At 37.9% G+C, this 23,520-nt stretch overlaps 1 protein-coding gene across 2 annotated transcripts in view; it reads left to right on the top strand.

Moving 5' to 3' along the window:
• LTBP1 (latent transforming growth factor beta binding protein 1) overlaps positions 1-23,520 on the top strand; it is a 485,724-nt gene that overhangs the window by 146,624 nt on the left and 315,580 nt on the right. For both annotated transcript variants that reach the window (XM_027850411.1, XM_027850410.1), the window contains exon 4: positions 15,735-15,904. In XM_027850411.1, the coding sequence (XP_027706212.1) occupies positions 15,735-15,904 (170 nt within the window). The remainder of the gene's footprint in view (positions 1-15,734; positions 15,905-23,520) is intronic.

The following is a 23,520-nucleotide window of genomic DNA, read 5'->3' as shown; positions in this document are numbered from 1 at the left end:
GTGTGTGTGTGTGTGTGTGTGTGTGTGTGTGTGTGTGTGTGTGTGTGATGTAGTACAGAGAAGATGGCCTGGAAACCAGAAAGACTTTGGGTTCAGGTTCTTCCTCTCACGCATAATGTTTTATGTGACCCAAGGCAAGTTATTTAATCTCTCAGTGCTCTAGCAAGTCTTTAAGACCATGAGTTGAAGAGAAGGCACTCACCTGCCTTGGTGGAGGGAGTTTCCTCACCTAGGAGATACTTATGCCAATGAAATTAAAAGTTTCTGGTACTAAATTTATAAATTTGGAGTGGAGAAGGCACTTGTGGATAGAAGGAACAGGGTAGACCTTGTATATAAGGTGACACTTGGACTGAGCTTTTAAGAGAACTAGGAATTCTAAGAGGTTCTGGGGAAGGGGGAGTATCTTTAAGGGTAGAGGAGGTATTGCAGGACAGTCGATGCCAAGGCAGGGATATAGGAGACAGTGTTGACTCTGAAGAGCCTCCAAGAAGGGAAATTTGGATGGAATGTAGAGAATGTGAAAGGGAATAATGTATAATAAGGTTGGAAAGGCAGATTGGAATCAGGTTGTGAAGATTTGACTTAAAGGCTTAGAAACTTGCCTGAGGAGCTCCGAGATTAAGTGTGCAGCCATATAATTAGTATGAATCAGAGGGAAGACTTGTAATCAGGTCTTCCTGACTCCAAGGCTGGCATTCTATTCACTGCACCTCATTCAGTGAATCTCTTATACTTTTAAATATTAAGTTCAAAGTGCATATAAATGATTTACTTTTAAAAATTAATTTGGGCACAGCTTTTTAAGAGCATACTTATCACATCAAGAGGTTCACCTTTCTTTTCTCACACACACACATCTGAATAAATTCCCAGGAATCCTGTAGTAGAAATAGGACAGATTAATTGCAGAATAAAACTCTCCTGATGTAGAAGGGAAGATAGGAAAGTATTACTATGATCTTTATTAAATTCTCTGAATAGATCTATACATTTCAAGCTGAAATTGCACTTTGTAATGTGGACATTTTTACTCCAGGCTTTGTAATCCAGTAGGAAATGGGTAGCGCATCCAGAATAGACAGTTAGATGTCTTGAATTCCTCCCCCATCTAAGGCAGTTTCATATAGAGTAATTCTTCAGTTTGCTTCCAATGTGTCAGAGCAGGCCAGATTTTCCACTGGATATATTGGCTTGAGAAGAAATCTGCATCTCCAGCCTTAGTAGACCTTGCAGGCACTGGAGGGCTGGGGATGTTTTGTTTCGGCTGGATCAAGCCCTAAAGTAGATTGAAACAGATGTTAGAATTTGGTTAAGTGCTTTCAGTATTTATTACTTAGGTGACCTAGTTTAGCAGCATTTGTAAGAGAAAAAACAACAAAAGCCATTTGGGAAAAACAGACTTATTGAACTCACCTTAGGATTTCAAAATTCTTCTTTACAGAGTTTGCATTTAAGGATTTGGTTTGGTCTGATCACTGTTACATTAAAGGTAGGGAAAAAACACAGCCAGAAGAAATTAACTAACTATTCTGTGGGCAGCTAGGTGACCCATCTGATAGATCTCTGGGCCTAGATTCAGGAAGGCCTAAGTTCGAATTTGGCCTCAGACACTTCCTAGTTCTGTAACCCTGGGCAAGTCATTTAACTTCTGTCTTTCTCAGTTTCTTCACCGGTAAAATGGGAGTAATAATAACACCTACTCCCTAGTTTTTGTGAGGATCAAATGTAAAGCCCACTTAGCACAGGGCTTGGCACATAGTAGGTGTTATATAAATATTAGCCATGCTACATTTAAAAATGACATTTTTCCACATTACTTTTTTCAATATAATTTTTGTGCTCTTTTGACCTCAGTATTACAGAAATGTACATTTTTGTGTGTGTACAGAATGACCATCCAAAGTACTAGGCTTCCTTGCTCTGGAGAAATATCCACTTGAAACCAACTTATGTTTTACTTTTCTGATAACATTTAATAATGGCACTAAATGAAAAAGAATGCTGACAGCAGCCTTGGAGGACAGGACTAGTTGGAACAGCTGAGGAAAAATTTGTTTCTAATATGCTTTCACCTCTCCTTTTTTGTGGCCCTTCACTTCCTCTAATAACATAGATATCAAATGTTTTATTATGTCTTTTATTGTATAACTGAACCAAATAATGGGGTGTATGGTGTTAAAAGAAGACTAGTACCTCTGGTGGGAGGGATTGCTGAGCCCTTTCCAGGGCTGCTTTCCACCTTGGTGTCCATCTGCCACCCAACTCTCACCTGTGGCTCCAAGAAGCTGTAGCATGTACAGTGGCCACACCCTAGTAAACCGTTTTAGCAGGTTGAGGGTAACTGAGGGGCCTCAAACCTGATGGTGAGTTGGGAGCTATCTCCCTCAAGCATGCGAAGGCTTCCCTTGGCAGAAAAGGCAGATGAGAACAATTTGTTCCAACAGCCATGAAGGTGGTGGAAACAAGTGCTGTGGAGTGTTAAGAGCTTGGTTAGACATCAAAGACATCAGTGTCATTCACTGCATCCTAAGCCATTGCCAGTTGTCTTGACTTTTATTTTGCCATTGGACTTTGATGACTGGAAGACAGAGTGAGGCTGATGACTTTGTGCATCTCTGCGTCACTTAAGTCCAGTTTATATGTGAGTCAAAGGCATCACCCATACCATTTTACCTACCTCAAAGTCCTATGGTGGTGGGCAAGTGATGAAGCAGCACGTGCAAATACATTGGGAGCTGTAGTCACAGCCCTGCCTGAAGGAGGCCCAGGCCATCGGGTCATCTTCTCACTGGACTGAAGCAGGAGTGGGATTCAGCAGCCCCCAGATGTCTGAGCATTCATTTTAAAGGATCACACTGCTCACTTCCTGATGTGAGGAAGAGGCTAGAAAAGATGCCCTAAAAATAGTCTGTTTCACCTAACTCATCCCTGGCCTGCTTACCCGAAGATCCTACCCTGTGGTTGAAACACAAAAGAATGTACAAAGACTTTTGCAAAGATGATTCCATGCACCATTGGTACATGAATGTGCATATGCTTATAGACAACATGAAATCCAGTAGACCTGAAAGATGGACAGTTTTTGTTTTGAGAGAACTCAGCAAGTATTGCTTCCAAAATAGCAGGCCTGCATGAAACAAGGCTGGTAAATGAAGGACAGCTAACTGAAGTTGGAGTTGGGTACACTTTTTCTGGAGTCGCCACAGTGAGGGGGAGCATTGTGAAGCTGGCATAGGTTTTGTAACCAAACTTAATCTAATCAACAAACTTGTATGCTTCCCAAAAGGAGTTGACAGGCTCATGACAATGCAATTACCATTTGAAGGAAAGTTCCATGTCTCCATCATCAGTACGTATGGTCGCCATCATGATGAACCCTGATGAGGTAAAAGAAGAATTTTATGAAGACCTATAGACCCTCATCATCAAAGTGCCAAAAGATCACAAGCTTATACTTCTGGGTAACTTTAATGCCGGAGTAGACACAGACTCTCAGACATGGCAACGGGTCCTTGGGAGGAATGGAGTTGGAACCCATATGCCATTAGAAATTTTAGAGAAAGAAAATACTTTGCCATTAGGAATCCCCCAGTTGAGATGGTTGGTGGCTAACATAATTTGTCCCAATGTAGAGATATTCTCTAGTATTTCAGTGAATCTGATTTATTTAATTGAGGTTACTCGAGTGGAAAGAGCAATGGCTCTGGAGTCAGAGGACCAAGGTTTAAATTCCAACTATAATTCTTACTTCTTATGTCATTTGAGCCCTTACCTCCCTTGGCCCAATTTTTACTCAGTTACAAAATGGTGGGGTTGTACTAGGGGTCATATAGCTATGATCCTTCCATTAGTGTAGATTGTGACCTATCCATGCGTGCTCATCTTGTGTGACTCTTGTCAATGCCATCTCTTGAATTCTCTTCAGGGGACCAATGCAGCATGCTGGGAGATGTTTCTTTAGATCAGGCATTCTTTACCTTTTCTGCATTGTGGACTTCTTTGACAGTATGGTGAAATTTTGAGAATAATGCTTTCAAATGCACAAGATAAAATAGATTACAAAGAAAACCAATTCATATTGAGAAAGTTTTCAAAATGGAAAAAAAAAGTTCTTAGACCCCAGGTTAAGAACCCCTGTTGTAGAGATAAAATTTATGTGATATGGTTTGTAGAAAGTCCAATACTGAGGCAGTATATAAAACTAGAAGGAGGGAAGAAAATCACTAAGAATTGGGGATAGAAATATTAAGTTGGCTACTGTATCACTGTAGAGTTGATGTCTTACCCTACAATGGAGGTAATAATGTTTGTACTACCTACCTCACAGTTATTGCTAAGGCAAGTTGGAAGATGGAAAGTAGAAAGGGGAAAGGGAGAAACAGGGATGCATTTTTTGCAGTTCTCAAAGGCCATCAGCTTCATTGTTAGGAGAATTGTGAGGCTGATGGAAGTTGTAACCAAATCGATAAAATGACAAGTGTTTAAGGCATTAAAATGAGAAATATAATCAATTTTATTTTTTTTTGTGATGTTCTTTGGTATTCGCTATGTCTAGCTCCTTCTGGGTCTCTTCTTGAAGAACATATTCATGATTTATAGGTGTGAGGATAGGGAGTAATATAAAAGTCTCTGCCCTTTTTTTCTTCCTTAATCCAGATCCCTATTTCCTTTGGCATTTGGGGTATGGGTCAGGGAAAGATCCATCCTTGATCCAGCAAATGTTAGCATATAAACAGCATTTGTTGTTCTGTTCTTATTTCTTGTTTCAGGAAGTTACACAAAGACAGAAAATAGAGGAGATTGCTTATTAGAAATTGTCGATTTCATATAAGATCATGAATTTAGAGTTCAAAGAAACTTTAGAGATTAATTAGTCCAACCTTTCTTATCTTATAGATCAGAAAGCTGAGTCCCAGAGAAGTGATGTGGTTTATTCAAGGTGACATGGATAGTAAATGGGAAAGCAGGGGTTGGAACCAAGGTCTTCTGGTTCAAGTTCACCACTCTTTTCATTATTCTACAGTTTTACTCTAGAATTTTCCTTCCTGGACTCCTGTTAAGCAATTGATCCAGTTCAAGGTTTTGATTATTGTATTCTTTAAGGCTCTGAATAAAGTCAAACATGATCACTTCAGGAATACTTTCATTTTTTGTAGTTAAGATGTGGTGCCACAAGCAATACATGTTTTAGAATGAAAGTTAGCCAAAGGAAAACAATAGATTTTCACTTTTATTTTCTTCCTCCTTTTAAAAATTTTCACCCTTTTTCTTTTCTTTCCTCTTGCGTCAATAATGGTGATGTTCCTTCTACTACTTTGTGCTTTTCAGTCCTTTATGAAGGACATTTCAAAGCACTTCCCGTATATTGTCTCATTTCTTCCTTACCCGGTTTTAACAAAGTTGTAAAATGGGCTTAAATAGCATACACATTCACAATTTTGTTCTTGGCATCAGATAAAGAATATAATAACATCTTAGTGGTTTTTTGTGGGGGGTGGGATGGGTCTGGATCTATGATTTCATTGATATAAAGAACTTCCTGTGGGGATTCTCCATCCACCTGTGTCAGATAACTGTTAACTATTTTACAATTTGACACCTTTCAGAGAGTTGCTTGAGGGCAATGAAATTGGTTAAGTGACTTGTCCAGGGATGACTGAACCAGGATGTGTCAAAAGTAGGGTTTGAACCTCAGGTCTTTTTGACTTGAAACTGGCTCTCTATTCATTATGTCACATTGCTTTTTCCATCTATACATTTCTTTTTCACCACCAGAAACTTAATGCTATCCTTTTCTCGTTTTTCTATTTTCAGGAGAGAAAACAAACAGGAGAGTCTGTTATGGTGTAATTGATCCTTCTAGTTAGTTCTTGTAACTCTTTAATGTGATTATATACTCACCATTTGTGCTGTCTCAAGGCTCTTTATGCCCAACACCACAGTCCTTTGTTCTTTCTCCCTGGTCTTTAAAAACAACAACAATAACAGCAAAAGCAACAGCAATGCACCACAGATTCCTTCTTTGTAGCTCTAGTTTGTGCACTCTGCATTTCTCTTAATCTTGACCGACTGGATTAAAGATTTTCACTGTAGCACATTCTGAGACCAGCTGTTGCTGTTTCTCTTCCTGTCCAACCTCTTGTCTCTGTGAGATGTTATCTCTCTGGTCCCAGGACCATCTCTCTCACCAGTGGATTGTTATGTAAAGTAATCCACACAGCTTCTCTGCTTTGTGCTAAATTTCTCATTTGCTGTAGGTTCTTAAAGTTCTTTAAAATGTTCTATTCTTACAGTACATCAATTTTAATTCTTTAGGCACAGAACTCTCCTGAAATATCTTTACATAGAGCTTTCCTGGTTTTCCTTTTTTGGGCCTTGGCTTTTTGCCTTTTACTGTAACATTTCTTCATCATGGTCTTCATCAAGGTGCCCCTCTCCTTTGAATAGATTTTCACTTTCTCTTTTTCTCAAAAATTTTTTTATGCTTTTTTAAAAGTCATGGTCATTTTTAGATATGTTATCCTCCCCTCCCCATCTTCACTCGCATCCTCCTCACTGCCTAGCTTTCTCTTGTAACAAAGAAAGTAGTTAAGCAAAATCAACTGACACAGGGACAGTGTTTGCCATTTTCTACAACATTCTCCATGCGTTGTTTCCCCACTTCAAGGAAAGGAGGGAGGTATATTTTATCTCTTCTGTTCGGCAAAGATTGGTCATTATAATAATTACATAACATTTGGGAATAGCTGTTCTCTTTAGCCAAGAATTCTCTTCCCATCAGCCTTTCAGCACAAACAGTTAGAATTTGAAGTTTGCCCATTAGTCCTTCACTACACGCAATTGCAATTTGAAGTTTGTCTGACTTTTCTTGAGGGTTGTCACCTCATACTTCTTCTTATCAAAACATAAAAACATTAGTTGGTTTTGCATTAATCATTCTTTTTTTAACTTGTGATAGATATGTGAGATGTCTCCTGATTATGTTCTAGAATTTCACAAAAAATTGTGTCAGTGGCAGTATAAGCACTATTGATGTATGTTTTGTATAACTTACATATAGGAAAATTGGCACTAGAAATTGCTTGTATAGTGTTACTCAGTTTTCTGGTAACAACTTCTAAATTTACCACATTTTTACTTTTTTTAACTTACTTTAAAAAAATCATCTCCTAATTCCTTTGTTTCTCTTCCTTTCCAAAGTTTATGCCAATAACTCTCACTGACATGTCCTCTATACTTACCGGTATATCTTCAGTGTTATCATTTCTCCCTTCTCCTCCTACTCATAGCTTTATACTTTGTTTTGTTGACTCCAGCTTCTCTGTCATATTCATTCTCTATTTTAAAGTTTTTCTTCCTTTCTTGTTTGGTTATTTTCATTGTGACATTCATATGGGATCATGGATTTAGAGCTGGGAGGGACCTCAGAAGTCACCTCGTCCAACTCTCTTATTTTATAGAAGAAGAGACTTCTACCTAGAGAGTTTAACTTGACCAAGGTATAAAGAGAGTAAATGACAGAGACTGGATTTGAACCCAAGTCCTCTGCCTTCAAATCTAGCACTCTTAGCACTGTACATCACTGCCTCATTAAGTCTCACTCAAGCCCAGCAGTCACAACTTATTTTAGGTTCAGAGATCAACAATTAATAAAGTCCTTGGAGGTCACCTGGTCCACTCTCTCATTTTACAGGTAAGGAAATTGAGGCTTTTGAAGGTAATGCCACTTCACCAAGGTCAAACAGGTAGTAAGCCCTAGAGATGGTATTTGAACCCAGGTCCTCTGACTACAGAGAACTTGCTCTTTCTACTGTAGCTTTCAGGCTCTATTATCTGTCTATGCTGTGACTGAGCTTAGCCCTTTTCATATTAAATTTGAGATGGATGCCCTTATGAATGAGGTCACTGGCTATAAATGTAACAACAAACCACATGGGCAGCTGTACTTCATTCTTTTTGTACAAAGTGCAGATGGATCTCCCCCCTGGTGAGAAAGTGATAGAGAGGAAGGAATACCTCTCTCCTCTCTAAGTTCTCAGGGAGAATATAGTGTTTTAAAAATGAAAGAAGAGATTTAAAGTGAAAATGGAAAGGAACATCAGTATGAAGAAGGGAATCCCAACCTATGTCATTATGTTGGAAGCTTATGCAGAAAAGGAAATTCAGTGGAATATTTGGACTTAGGTAATAGATTTAAAGCTCTCTCCATCAAAGGTAGAACTAGAGCCCCTTAAGTGTCTTGTGCTCCTGTAGGAGAGAGTCATCCCACACTAATTCTAAAAAGAAAAAAAATAACTAGTAGTAGTTGCTGACTCTCTGTACAAAGATAGCCACAGGCAGACTCAACATGAAAAGAGTAACTTCTGCTCTCTTCCTTCATGACAAATAGGAGTATTTGCTGTTCTCAAAATCTCACACACCATCTCCCCTTTCTGGGCACTTGTCTGTACAAGTCACGTCCTCATATGTGGAATGCATTCACAAGATCACAGATCTAGAGTTGGAAGAAGGCGCTTTAGGGGTCATCTAGTACAACCACATAGGGGAGTGTCAGAGCCAGGTATTGAGTCCATGTTCTCTGACTTCAAATCCAGAAACCTTTCCACACCACTGCACTGCTTCATCATCTCTGCCTTTTCAGACTACTTATCCAACTTTAAGGTTCTATTGAGGTACAGCCTCCATGTGGTCTTCCTGTCCTCTTTCATCCCAGTCACTAACGCTGTCTTCAAACTTGATTGAAAACTTTGTCTAGCTCTTCCTTTACTGCCATAACTCCTTACATTGAACTATAAAGTCCATGCCCACACCATCTCACCTTCCTTGTAAGTGTAACATGTTTGTTGAGTGCAGGGGCTGGTCTTTATTGTTGTATCCTTGGAGCCTGACATAGGTCTTTCAAGGTTGGATACTTGATAAATGTTGAGTTAATGAATAAATGAATAGATGCACATGGAACTCATTAACCAAAGTAAGTGACTTTTAGAAGTTGTGTCATTGGATGCTAGAGCTCAGAATGAACAGTGAATACTAAGCATAATGAAGAGTTTAAAGAAAAAAGACATGTTGTGGGCTAAAGGAAAATCAAAGAAGGGTTAGGACTGTGGATAGGACAGTGATAATTGTTGTTCATCCTTTGTTTTCAAAGAAGATCAATGACATCCCAGGGTGGTGTCTTGACTTGTACATGGATTGGATTTAAGTGAGGCAGAGTTGCACAAAGTCATCAGCCTCACTGTCTCTTCCAGAGTCAGCCAAGTCCAGTGGCACAACAAAAGTCAGGATGACTAAGGACGCCTAGGATGCACCTTGGCATCTTTGACCAAGCTCTAAGCACTCCACTGCACCTGCTTCAGCTGCTTTCATGGCCGTTGGAACAAATTTTTCTGAGTCTCCCATTCTGCCTGGGGGAAAGTCTTCACATGCTTGGGGTAGATGCCCCCTTTATTCTCAACCTGGTTTAGCTTGTCTGCAGAGACAGTTTTACTGGGGTGTGGCTACTGCGCATGCTGTACCTTTTTGGAACCATGGGTGAGAGTTGGCTGATAGGTGGACACCAAAGATGGATGAGCAACCCTGAAAAGGGCTCAGCAAGCCCTCACACAGAGGTGCTAGTTCTCCCTTAATATACACCACACTGATAATGGAGGATGGTGAGAAGGCACAAATATACTGTTATTTTGCTTCTTTTTTCTTTATTAAGAAGAATGATCTTCAGAATGGGAAGGATTAATAAAAAAAAAAAACTATTAGCAGTAGAGACTCAAAATAAGTAAGGAAATAGTAAGAGAGAATCGAGTTACTCTCAATGAGTCCAGGATGGGATAAACTATAGTGAAAAAATTAGAAGATATTATTTTTGAAAGATTGTAGAGAATGGGAGAGATACTGCAGCACTAGAGGGGACAGATATCTTGATTAAAAAAAAAGATGGTACTATTTGTAGACTTCATGTCAATGAGCTTGAATTCACTTTCTAGTGACATTCTAGAATGAGTTATTAATGGAATATTTTAAAAAGAATTTTTAAGAGGAAGCAATGATCAATAACAACCAGCATGGTTTCATCAACAGCAGGTTGTACCTTTGACAGATTGTCACATTGTAATAGGGGATGCTATAAACTTACTATACTTGGACTTCAGCAAAATATTTGACAAAGTCTCTTGTGTTCCCCCGTGGATTTATGGAGAGTAGAGGGCTAGATAAAGTATGTGCAGACCAGATTCAAAGTCATAAACTGATTGATGTCAGCATGGAGGGAGGAGGTCTCTGTTAGAATACCCTAGGAACATGAACAGTTTCTAGCTCATCTGTCTTTGGCTGTTCTCAACCTTTTTACTGATGACTTAAATGAAGGCATGCTTATCTAATTTGCAATTGACCCTAAACTAGAAAGAGTAGCTAACACTTAGGGTTAGATTTAGTATATAAAAGATCCTTTTAGCTTAGAATGGTGGTCTGGATACTAGTAAGTTGAAATCAGATAAGGATAAATGTAAAGCTGTATACTAGGATTCAAGAAAATCTATTATGTAAGTACAAGTTAAAGGAGTTGTGGTTAGAAAATAATTTTGGTGGAAGGAGTTGGGGAGTTTAGTGGAATGCAAGCTCAATATGTGTCAGCAGTGTGATTGATCAAAATTTGTCAGTATTATTCTTTATTTATTTATTTTTGGCTAGGCAATGGGGTTAAGTGACTTGCCTAGGGTCACACAACTAGTAAGTGTTAAGTTCTGATTCCAGGCCTGGTGTTTTATCCACTGTGCCACCTAGCTGCCACAATATTAAGCTTTATTAAAAGAGGCATAGAATCCAGATCAAGGAAGGTGATTTATACTGTATTTTGTCAAGTCTACATCTTGAATATTGTGTTCAATTCTGGGTACCAAATTTTAGGAAGGAGATTGTTAAATTGGAATACTCCCAGAAGAAGGTACCCAGGATGGTGATATTGTCATGCTATTGGGAGAATCACTGGAAGGAAGAAGGGATGCTTAACTGAGAGAAAAGAAGGCATAGGAGAGGTATGATAAATGCCATTAAGTATTTATGTGGCTGTTACATGGAAAAGAGATTAGACTCATTCTGCCTGGACCTAGAGGGCAAGACTAGTTATAATAAATGCAAGTTGAAGAGACAGTCTAAACTCAAAAATTTTTCTTATAACTAGAGATTTCCCAAAGTGAAATGGGCTGCCTTAGTAAGTGGTGAAATTTTCTCTGACTCCAAGTACTCAAACAGAAATGACGGGTTGTTTTGGAATGCCCTTTAGGGAAATCTTACTCAAGTATGAATTGGACCAAATGACCTTGCAGTTCTGAGATTCTATGATACTCCTAGTTTTCATCAGTTGCTCATTTTCTACCCTTTAATAGCCTACTACTGAGACTCATGTCTTATTCCCATCTGCTCTTCTCAACAACCATAAGAAGGAGATATCATTGGAAATATACCCCGAAAACTTAGGTGATTCGAACTTCACTGTCCCCCTTTCTCCTGTATCTTTTTGTCCCTTTTTCCCCTTTCTCTCATTTATAAACACTGGCATGCTAAATATGTGGTAAATTTTCTATAGTCTACTGAGGGGTCCTATCTGTGAGATCTAGGAGCCCTCTTTTCCCAGCAAGAAAGGGACCTGTGTTTTTGCCAAAATCTCCCACTCCATGCACAGATCAAATACTGAATTTAGTAGCAATATGGAAAATTTTAGACTTTCCTTTGGCTAAAAACTCCCATTTAAGAAGGTAGGAACATGAACAATTTGTGACTCATCTTTTTTATTTTAAGGAAAGGAATTTTGTACTGTTGCATTCCCACTGACTATAAAGATCCATGACTTTCCACTATCTGAGATCTTGATGGGATCCTGCTGCTCCTCTGCCAAAGCTCTTGAATGAAGCTGTCTATAACCAATGCCTCTTTCCTTACTGTTCTTTTTCAGGAGCCTCTTCACTGCTACTACTCTGCTGGACCAACTCTGACCTCCTCATTGCCAAATCCAATGACCTTTCATCCATCTTTATGGCCTCTCTGTGACATTTTATACAATTATCCATTGCCTCCTGCTTGAAATGAAGGCTTATTTTGTCTTCTCTGATGCTACACATCCTGGTTCTCATACCTGTATGACTATTCTTTCCTTATTCACTTATCTCTTTTTTCTTGGTCTCAATATAAGTTTTGATAAGTATTATGATTTTCTCCCTCTACTCACTTCCTTAAAGATTTCATTGCTTCTTAAGACTTTAGCTGCTACTTTTGCGCAGATAGCTTCCCATCTTACATTTAACTTGTCACTTAAACCACTACCTTTCTCTAAGCCTCAGTTTCCTTATTTATAGAGTAAGGATAATGACAGCACCTGTCTCCCAGGTTTGTTACGAGAATCAAGTGAAATGTACATACACATACACATATGCGTATATATAAAACAATTGCAAAACTTAAAGTGCTATGTATATATGCATATGTATGAGCTATTTTTATTATTACCTAAAGGCTATCAATCAATCAATCCACCAGTTGCTTCAGTTAGTCCAACTTGACCCTGAACTACACGCTATAGGAAGAGTAGTCATATCCAGTTCAGGGCAAAGGATTTGGGGCATTGGCATCTGTTAGGAAGTTAAAATTCAAGGGTTGTCAAAACCTTGAGCATTTTTATTTCAAGTGCTTGCATTCTCTATCTCTTCCTGTCACTAGTTTTCCTTCTTGACCCTGAATAGAGTTGCAAAATTGCCTTCCAACTCAGCTGTCTCTATCAAATCGTGTGCTTGTATATCATCTATCTTTCCAGAACATCACCCTATACCTGAAGGCCATGGTTTAATGGAATGGCATTGATGAAATCCCCAATCCTTTGCTCTGGCACTTCTGGTCTTCTGGTTCATGGCATCTCTTGAATCAGAAAGTCCTTCACAGATACCATGGCACCAACCTGGCCTATCTCATTTTTTTTTAAAAATAGTTTAAATAGTCCCAATATAGACGCCAGCTTCTTGATCCAAGACGGGAGTTGTTCTTTCCTCTACTCAGGAATTTACCTAATCTTTGGAACATTATTGACTCTTCCTGAATTGGATATGACTGCTCTTCCTAGGCATCTGCCTAAGCCATTTTGCCTAACTAAAGAGAATTGGATTTAATGAACAATATGGACATCTAATGATACTTACTATATTACCCTACTTACTGCTTGTATACAAATACCTTTTCTCCACCAAATAACATATACTGAGAAGTCTTAGTGTCACTACCAAAAGAAACAATAACAACAACCAAAAATGAGCTAAAAAGGATTTTTTAAAATCTTTTTGCTACTGGCTGCTTTTGATGAAAGATTATATACTGTTTATAACGCTCATGCCCAATCATCTGAAGTCATTCTTTCTTACTAGCTTGTCAGGGTAGTCTTCCATCTCCTGCTTGGCTTGAACTTTCTGCCATTAGGGCTACTCCTTTGAGTTATACAAGGAAGGCAGGTGCATGTCCCATCATCTGGATTTAATGAATAAATTAACTAGTTGCCAAGATAAGTCAGCAAGCATTTGTTAAGCACCTACTATGTACCAGGCATTGTACTAAACACTGGATATATAAAGAAAGGCAAAAGTAGTCTGTCCTCAAAGAATGCACAGTTTAATAGGAGGAGACAACACATAAACAACTATGTACAAACAAAATATATACAGGATAAAGTGGAGATAATCCCAGGAAAGGCACTCACGTTAAGAGGTTTTATGAGAATATAGATCGTGGTTCAGAGGATATGAAATGTCATTTTGGCGTTTTTCTGATGGGGTAAGGGGAGGGAAATTGTTTATGTGAGACAGTGGAGAAATGGCATATATAAATACAGGCTGACATGATCAGCATGAAATTCTCCAGGATGGTCTATACTTGAGAAGTACTTATTTTGGGGACAGTGGAGAGTACGTTTAGTTCACAGATTTGTGCAGTTTTAAGAAACAGTTTGCATGTACTTTTAGTTATATTCAGTTGATTCTATCATGGATTGAGGATAGGAGAAAAAAATCTAATAATCCTTTCTCATAAATGTACACTAGAGCAGATTATTGGAAAATCAGAGGAAGGAAAACTGTCTGGGAGAATACAGAACTAAGTAAGGATGGTGAAAAATGAAGCAGTTATGTGTAGAAGTCCCAGTCATGTTTTTGAAAAGCTAGAGAGATGATGATTAAGATTTTGTTTATTTTAAGGGCCAGCCATTTTAACTGTTGTTTTTGGGGGCTCCTAGCTTGTTTCTTTAAGGGATTATTAATCTTAAAAAGTTTTAATGGAACAAGGTTGTTTATAAGTGTGTAGATAATATGCCATTTGTATTCAAGTATTTAAAAAACCACACCAAAGAAAATAGTAATGAAATTTGTCTTCAAAGAAGCATCCTCTCACAGCCAGAAGGGTCCTTAGAAATCATCTGTTTCAGCCCTGTCTTGTGCCAGAGCTTCCCTGGAGCTCACAGCTGCATTGCATCAGAAGAGGAAAGAAAGGTGGGGTCATGGCCCACACATCCTGTCTGCTGAAGAGGATGCTTCTGAGGGAAAGGCTCCAAGGAAGTCAGTCTTGCCTTCACAGATGCTGTTCTTTGGACTTGTCCTACTTCATGTCCTCTAACCTCAGTTTTCTGACATTTTAAGGCATCTTTTACCTCAGTTCCAATCTGTGCTTCAAGTTTTCCTCTTTGATTACTTCACCTCCTTCCTGCCTTCATGCAAAAAATATTTCAATGAACCTTTTTTTTTTTCTTTCCTTTCTTTTCTACTTCAGCTCTTTGGTCTTCTAGGGTTCTGTTGAGTGACTCAGATACCAGCAGGTGATATGGAATGAGTAAAGGGACAGGTATGGTTTTGAAGTCCTATGATCTTCCATCTTTTTCTTCCTCTAGACCTGTAGCTCTGCAAACCTCACTTGCTGTGGGTTAAAGTTCCTATGGATTCGGGGACCTCTAAGAACTTGATAGTTATGGCCCTCTTCCAGTGCTCTGTGACTTTATTGGTTGTAGGGACATTTGATGACCAACTCCCCAAGTCTGGATTGATTTTGCATGAGATCAAGACCCTGTGGGTGTGGGTGGGAGATGGCACTTAGCTTCTCAACTAGAATTTCTTTGTTGTATTCAGAGTCAGGTGGCTGGCCCTACATATCTCAGACATTAGCTGGGAGTTCAAGTAGGTCAATTTCCATTCTGTCTTCTTTAAAACATCAGAATACTAATGGGAGTATGGTCATGATGACCTCAGCCTCAACCACATGCTATGGACATGGATCTTGCATCTGTTATCTCCTCATCTCTCCCACCATTTCTGTCAGAGCATTACATCTGACTGTGTGTATGCATGTGTGTGTATCTTATTTGATTTAATTCTCATTGTTATTTTCTTAAACAACATTTCTTGTTTTAGATGAAGACTCTGTAACGATGCCTTGAAAATTCTGTATAAGCCACCAAAAATATTGTAGTCTATTCTATATTCCTTTTTATAGAGGCTGGCAGATTCACTTTTGTATATGAGGTTTTTAGGGTAAGCTGTTAGTTTCTTAAATGTCATGAATCTTAGGCTAGGACACACAAGGAAAAAATGAGCCTGGAATGGAATTTATGCTCCTCTCCAAGTTTAACTCATTTCTTATTCTTTTCTTCCTAGTTAACACATTTATCCATTATTTACTTCCTTGTCCTCATTTTTTTTCTTTTTGGTTTCCAACAGAGTGACACCCCTTTCCTCACAGAATCTGATGATTCATCATGGTCAGATGCAGGAGTATGTGCTCAAGCCCAAGTATTTTCCAGCTCAGAAAATGATTTCAGGAGAGCAATCCACTGAAGGCTCATTACCTCTACGAATGGGACAGGATCATGTTGTATCACCTTTTCAGTGTGAGTACACTGTCAGCTATATTCCAAAATGAGAGAGTCAAGTTGTGGAAGGGTTTGATGGTGTGTTATGGCTCCGATGTATCAGGCCAGAGTAAATGAAAAAGAAGTAAGAAAAAAATATCTGAAGTGAATTCCTATATTAAAAAAAGCTTCAGAAATTTAACATGGTTTCCTATTCTAATGCAAGTCAGTTTCCTTGGAAGGCAGAAAATAATAACCCAACCTGACTCACCTTTAATGATATATGGCTATTTATGTATGATGTCTCGATTTCTGAGAAATGTTTCTCAGTGTGGAACAGCTTGAGTGTTGGGTCTGCTTGTCTCTGGGACTAGTTTAGATTGACAAAATAGCTTCTTCAAGAAGATAGCCAAAACACATTCCTGGGTAAGGTCTAAAAATTCCCTGCATAACTCGGCAAGGTTTGCTTCAATTGAAAAAATTTCCCTGCCTTTAAAATGTTAATTATCAGCACATTTTTGGTAGATTGAGGAAATGGTGTGCAGTTTTACTCTGTATTTGTAAAGAACTATTGTCTCAGTGCCCAACACGGTGAATGTCCTACAATGTGGGAAGCTCCAGGACAAGCTCTGGCTCAGAGGGTGGAGAATGTGATGATTTGTGGTTTTGGTATTACCAAGTGTCTGCTGGCAGGCAGTGCAGAAAATGTTCCTTCAGAGAAATGGTAGACCATTCAACCAAGAGAGCCTGAGGCCTGCGTTCTAGTTCCAATAACTTCCTGATCTGCCCCAGTTTGACTGATTGCATGGACCATAAGCAATGAAAGAGAATGTGAACTGTGAGTTTGAAAGAAACTGTCTTTCATCACTGAGAAAAGCATGATTTGCAGAGATTTTCTTCTTACTACTATTTGGCACTTGGAAACTCTGAATTCATTTTGGTTTCTAATTTTTTTTGGGGGGAAGGAAGGAGTATTCTTTGTTGGACATAAAACTATTCTTCTCTCGTTGTCTGGAAATTTAAAACAATTTTTGTTGTTCTGTCATTTCAGTAATGTCCAATTCTCCGTGACCCCATTTGGAATTTTCTTGGCAAATATACCGGAGTGGTTTGCCATTTCCTCCTTCAGTTCATTTTACAGCTGAGGAAACTGAGGCAAACAGGGTTAAGTGACTTGCCCAGGGTCACACTGCTAGTAAGCATTTGAAGCCAGATTTGAACTCAGGTCTTCCTGAGTGGCACTCTATCCACTTTGCCACCTAACTGCCCAGTTTAAAACTATAGCAACAAACATTTAGTTTGGGTGTCTGTGTTCTATCTTTTGAGAAAGTCATTCTTGATGGACTAGATGAAAATTATTCTTGATGGGCTACCAGGAGAGTGTGGCGAGATTTGAATGAATGGGAAGGAAAAGAAAATTAGAGACTTGAAGTCATAGAAATAGAAAGAAGGAGCTAGACTCTTAATATAAGTCTGTCATCTGTCTTCAGGGAAGATTACTTTGAAACCTTAACTTAAGATAGTCACCTAGTTTTTAATGTCCCTGCATGAAGAGAAATAGTCATAAAGTATTACCTCATTAGTGTTTACCAACCTTTATCTCTGTATACTTGTTAAGCAAGTAAAATCTCTTTCTCTATGTAGCCTGAAAAATAAAACTTTTTAAAGAGTTTTAATTTCTACAGGCTTTATATAAAGTAACTTCTTCTAGGAAATCTCTTGAATTATGATGTGGAATAATAATTAAATGACAGATAACAATTGCCCTGATGAAGACAAGACTGTTGAGTCACACCAAGGTATTACAGTAGATTGTGAACAATTGTGATTTCTGGAATTCCTATATTCTGTCAACTTTGTCAGTTAACTATAAGTATTTCTCAAAGTTGGAATGATAAAAATGTTTTAGGAAGCCTCGATATGAAGAACTGGAAGTCATTGTGGATAACCTTTAATGTCCAGTGTATGCCTGTCACCTAATCTTCCATGATGTGTTAAGTATAAAGAAATTGGCAAAGGATTTGGAGGCCTTCACCATGACAGTACATTATTGCCAAAGAGTCTAGTTTGAATAGCTCTGCAGGATACAATTATAGAACAATTCGCTAACAAAAAATTTGGATTTTATTGACCAAAATGTTTTCTATGCTCTTTTGCCTTGACTCAACAAATGAGATTTATTGATCAGGTGGAGAGAGATGGGAGAGTGAAGCCAGTTTAAAGAAAGCTTGACAAGATATTTGAGTCAGCAAAGTCATTTTTATAGGCATTTAAGGATAAAAATGGAAGGAAGACTACAAAGAGAAGAAAAGTGGGAAAGACCTGTAAAGATTGCTACAGCAAGCTATTTGCACCACCAGAGCCTGTTGACCTACCACACTTTGACCTAACATCATTGTCTCAGATGGGCTTATAGAGGCAGCTAGGTGGCATAATAGATAGAATACTAGACTAGGTGTCAGGAAGACCTAATGTCAACTTCTATTTCAGATAGTTACTCACTGTATGAACCTAGGCAAGTAACTTACCTTTCTTTGGGCTTTGGTTTCCTTATCTATAGAACTAGATAAAAAGTAGCACCCATTTTACAGAGTTTTTGTAAAGATCAAATGATGTAACATATGAAAAGCACTCTGCATACATTAAAGCATTGTATAATTGTTAGCTATTTTTATTATTTAGAAATAGAACCAAAAAGAATAGAAATAGAAAAAGCATCTGGATTGGAATGAGTGTGTGTGTGTACATATATACATACATATGTGAGTATGCATATATACACACATACATGTATGTATGTATGTGTGTATGTGTGTGTATATATATATCTGTAAAGAGAGATAGAGATAGATAGATAAATAGATAGAGAGAGAGAGAGAGAGGGAGAGAGAGAGAGAGAGAGAGCTCTGTGCTGGAGGATACACAGTTGTGATGATGAGTGACTGATGAGTTATTTGAAGAAGAGGAAGATAAAAAAGATGTGGGAAAATATCTCAGACTACACACACACACACACACACATACATGTGCATATTATACCACATATATGTATATTATATGTGTATAGCCTGAATTTTTTGTAGCAACTAAGGAAACATTAACTATCAGCCTTTCTACCTACTGTAACCACCATACAAAATCTTCACGTGACTTATCTACATACAAATCTTGGGCATGATCACTTAAGGTATTAGTAGGGAACAAACAGACTTTTATAAGTAATATTCAACAATGGATCATATCTTGCCCATTTTGCAGATTGATTTAAAGGTGTTTAGAGAATATAAGTTGACATTTTCTCTTTGCTGGCTGATTATGAAAAGCTTTTGATTCAGTAGAGCAAAATAGCACCTTAAGGATACATTTCCAAAGAGATATCTCCTGTTCATATGTCAAAATTATTCAAGATTTCTTGAAAGACATAACAGAAATAACCCTTTCCAATTACCTTCTGATAAAAAAAAACATTAGGTGAAGCATAAAAGACTGAGATGTATTGTTGCCAAAGGTGCTTACCTTAAGATGAAGAGATCCAATTTGAAGAGGGTCTCAGTTGATGATTAGGTCATCCAGATGTTCTTGTTTGTGGCTGACATTGTGCTGATTATATCAAGCTCTGGAAAATTACAAAACTTCTTGGAAGAATCTGTAATCCTTTGAGAAAGTTTGGCTTGATCATTCATGCAGGCAAGACTAGGTGGATGAAAAATTTCTTTTACCCAGATCATGATATGCATTTGAGTAGAAAACCTGTGGAGGTTTTCTTTCAGTATGTACATTTGGGTCACACATACAGATGGACAACACACATACAACATACAATAGATGGCCCAGAGTTGAACAAGAGGATGAGAATGAGGTGGATTGCTTTAGGGAAATTACAAGGCTCTTTTAGTAGCCCCAAGCTTTCCATGGAAACAAAGACCCATCTTTTTAATAGTACAGTCCTATTAGTGTTACATTAAGCCAATGATATATGAAATAAAATAGCCTGAAGAATTAAAATTAAATGTGACATGGAAGGCAATGGAGAGGACCATAGTGGGTATGAACAGGTTATATAACTTGTAACTAATGAGCTTGGAATGTTGAAGAAGAATGCAAATAAAAAAAAAATCATCAAGAAGGTATGTGATAGGAAGAGAAGATGAACTGGTCATAGAGATGATAGGCAAGGACAACTTGAATGCTCCATGATGTCAGGAGAAAACAAAGAAGGCCCTCAGATTATTGGATGGACCTTTTGTGGCAAACTTACAGGAGGATATGGCCAAGAGTCACACAGAATAAGCACATGTGGATGGGTTGTTAGCTTCATTGTTGAAAAGAACTCTCAAATTGATGAGACTACATATCCATTTGAATATATGCCCTTGTTTCTATAACACTTTTCCTTTAGATCTTTTAGAGTCAGTGCCTTTCAAAGAACTGCAAACAATGTTTCCCATCACTTGGAGAATGACTGAACAGACTAAAATATGTGAGTGTAATGTAATACTGTTCAGTAAGAAATGACAAAAGTGACAGTTTTGGGAAGACTTCTATGAATTGATACTGAGTGAAGTGAGCAAAACCAGGAGAATAGTTTATACAATAATAGCAATAGTGTAAAGAAAAACAACATTGAAACACTTAAGAGCTTATATCAGTGCAATGACCAGTCATGTCTTAAGGGGACCTATGACAAAGCATGTTACCCACATTTTAATGGATAAGTGATCTACTCAAGATACAGAATGAGACATATGTTTTTGAACATTCCCAATGTGGAATTTGTTTTCCTTGATTATGCATATTTGTTCCAAGGATTTTGTTTTGCATTTTTGATTTTGGGGGAGATAGGGAAAGAAAACAAAAGCTTGTAGCCCTTTTGCAAAGCTGTCTCTGTTGTATTACAAGTATTTACACATATTTCAGTACCTTCACGTTATATACAATGATACTTTATTAAAGCTGTCAAATAGGCCACAGAGTACCTTGTGGCATTGAGTATACAAAGATAAAAACTAAACAGTCCATTCCTTCAAGGATCTTGCTTACGTTCTATATTTCTTGAGTCCAGAAAATAATGTTTCCTTCTTTTGATATGTTTCTTTATTGAATTCTAGTTGTAGAATCATAGAAACTCAGTCTCAACACATGCCTGAAATAGGAATTTTTTCTGCTGAATTCTTACCAAGAGTTTATCCATTTAAATACCTCCTGTCTAGAATGAATACTCTGTGATTTGCTCTGAGCATTATACCTGCCCTCTGGGAGCTCCGTTCTAGGAGACAGAGATACCTATATCTAGAGGGAGGGGATCACTTCTCACTTTGAGGGTTAGGGATAGCAAAATGGACAAACTAGCATTTAAACCTTTTTTTTTTTAAAAAATAATTCAATACTTTGAAAAAAGTCATTGTCACTTCCCAGTGATTCTTTCCATTTGCCAACAGAACATTTTTTGGAGACAAGTATAGTTAATAAACATTGGTCATGTCTCAGAATGTGTGCCTGAGTATTCCACACTTATAGTCCATCACCTCTTGGCTGACTAATAGAAGGATGTTTTGCCTTTACGTTCTCTCAACTCCCAAACGTAATGAACAGAATACTAAAGTCTTTCTTTTTTGTTTTTTATTATACCATCTTAGTTATATAAAATTTCCTTCTGTTTCTTCTCAATTATCTCTGCTTCAGTTTATATGTCTTCCCAAGTTTTTCCAAATTCTTTAATATTTGTCGTTACTTGTTACACAATAATGGTCTAATACATTCACATACTATAGTTTGTTCAATTATTCCTTAGTAGATGGACACCCACCTTCCTACAAGTTTTTTGCTATTACAAAAAGTGCTACTATAAATATTTTTGTATCTATGGGAACTTGTTCTTGTTTTTGACCTCATTTGGAAGAGGGTTATGGTATGCCTAGTGGTGGTATTACTGGGCCAGAGAGTTTTATTGTTCAATGATTTTTAAAGTATAATTTTAAGTTGTCTAAGCCTTTTTTTCAAGAGGATATCAATGACTAGAGACGGGGGACAGCGTGAGGGTCTATTCCAGGCACAGGGGAAGGTGTGTACAAATGCGTGGTAGTGAAAGAGGGCAAGATGTAATTGGGAAACAGTGATTAGTCCAGTTTGACTGGAGCATAGAGTACATAAAGGGGAGAGTGATGATAGGCCACCATAGGTTGGTTGGGACCAGCTTGTAGAGGGTTTTGAATGCTAGGATAAAGAATTTATATTTTATTTGTTAATCATTGGGTTGGCAACGTTCATAATCAGCAGAGTGATATTATCATACTTATGCATTAGGAAGATTACGTTGGCAGTACTTTGAAGGATGGATTGGAAAGGGGAGTGACCAGGAGGTTATTAATGTGATCAGGCCACGGGTCAAGTTTTTCAAAAATGTTACACACATAAAGAATATTAAAATATCATTCCAGAGTCTGGATATAGGTGATGCTTAAGCATTTTATTCATTTTTCTGCCACAAAGCCTCACTTAATTTTGTATCCCACCGAGTTTGTGTATATGGTTCAGTAACAACTGCTTTCCTCTACACAGCTGCCAAACTGATAATACTAAATCATAGTTCTGACCATTAATACTCCTCTTCTCAAGAAGTTTCAGTGGCTCCTTATTGCTTAGGATAAAATACAAACTCTTCTGTTTGGCACATAAAACCCTTTATAGTTAGCCTCGAACCTGTTTTTCCAGATTGATTTCACATTACATCCTCTTACACATTCAGCATTCCAGCCAAACCAGCATTCCTTGTGTTCCCAGCAGGCAGTATTCCAGCCCCTAAGCTCTGTGCGTTTGCCTAAGCTATCGCCCACACATGGAATCCTCTGCCTCCATCACACTCTCCTTTGGAATCCTCTGTCTTCCTTCTGGGCTTAGCACAGATGCTATGTCCTATTCAAGACCTTTTCTGGCTCCCCAGGTGTTAATGCTCCTCCCCACCCCCAAGTTGCTTCATATATCCTATATGGTACGTCTTTGTGTGTGTATATACATACATAAATACACACATGCATATATGTTAAATAAGTTTTGTGTTATACATGTATGTATAAGCATTTATTTGTATATACTTATATTTGCATAGATTACAAATGTACACACATATTTATCTCTATCATTCATCTATCTAACTGTCTATTTATGTCTGTCTGTCCAGTCTGTCTACATGTTGTTCCCCTAGTAGTATGTAAGCTGTCTGAGGATAGGAACTGTTTTTATTATTTTTGGATCCTCAATGCCTAGCATATAGTAAGTGTTTAATAACGTTTGTTGAATGATCAGTGAAGTGCTTAAATATTTGAATTTTATTTTTTCTTTAGAGCAAGAGATACATTTCTAGCTTTCAAGCAAATTGATGTAATGCCTGCATCTAGATGGAATGGACGTTTCCAGTTCTTTAGAAAACATCCTGAGCTGTGTGTTGACAATTTCTTGTATTTGGGCTGTTTCAAAGTCTTGAACTACTATTTCTAATATGGTGAACCAGCTCCTTGCTAAGTGGTTTTTGTGCCTGCTCTGAGGACCCAACGGAAAAGAGTTTGAGAACCATTCCTGTAGAGAATAAGATATGTTCTTAGTTACTGGTTATCTTCCATTAAAAAAAGAAAACTACCCCAAAATGGAACAATTTGAAG

Source organism: Vombatus ursinus, unplaced genomic scaffold, assembly GCF_900497805.2.
Source record: "Vombatus ursinus unplaced genomic scaffold, bare-nosed wombat genome assembly UNPS02009062.1, whole genome shotgun sequence".
Lineage (NCBI taxonomy): Eukaryota > Metazoa > Chordata > Mammalia > Diprotodontia > Vombatidae > Vombatus > Vombatus ursinus.
Note: the sequence above shows the minus strand (reverse complement) of the source record. Positions and strands in the feature narration are given on the sequence as shown.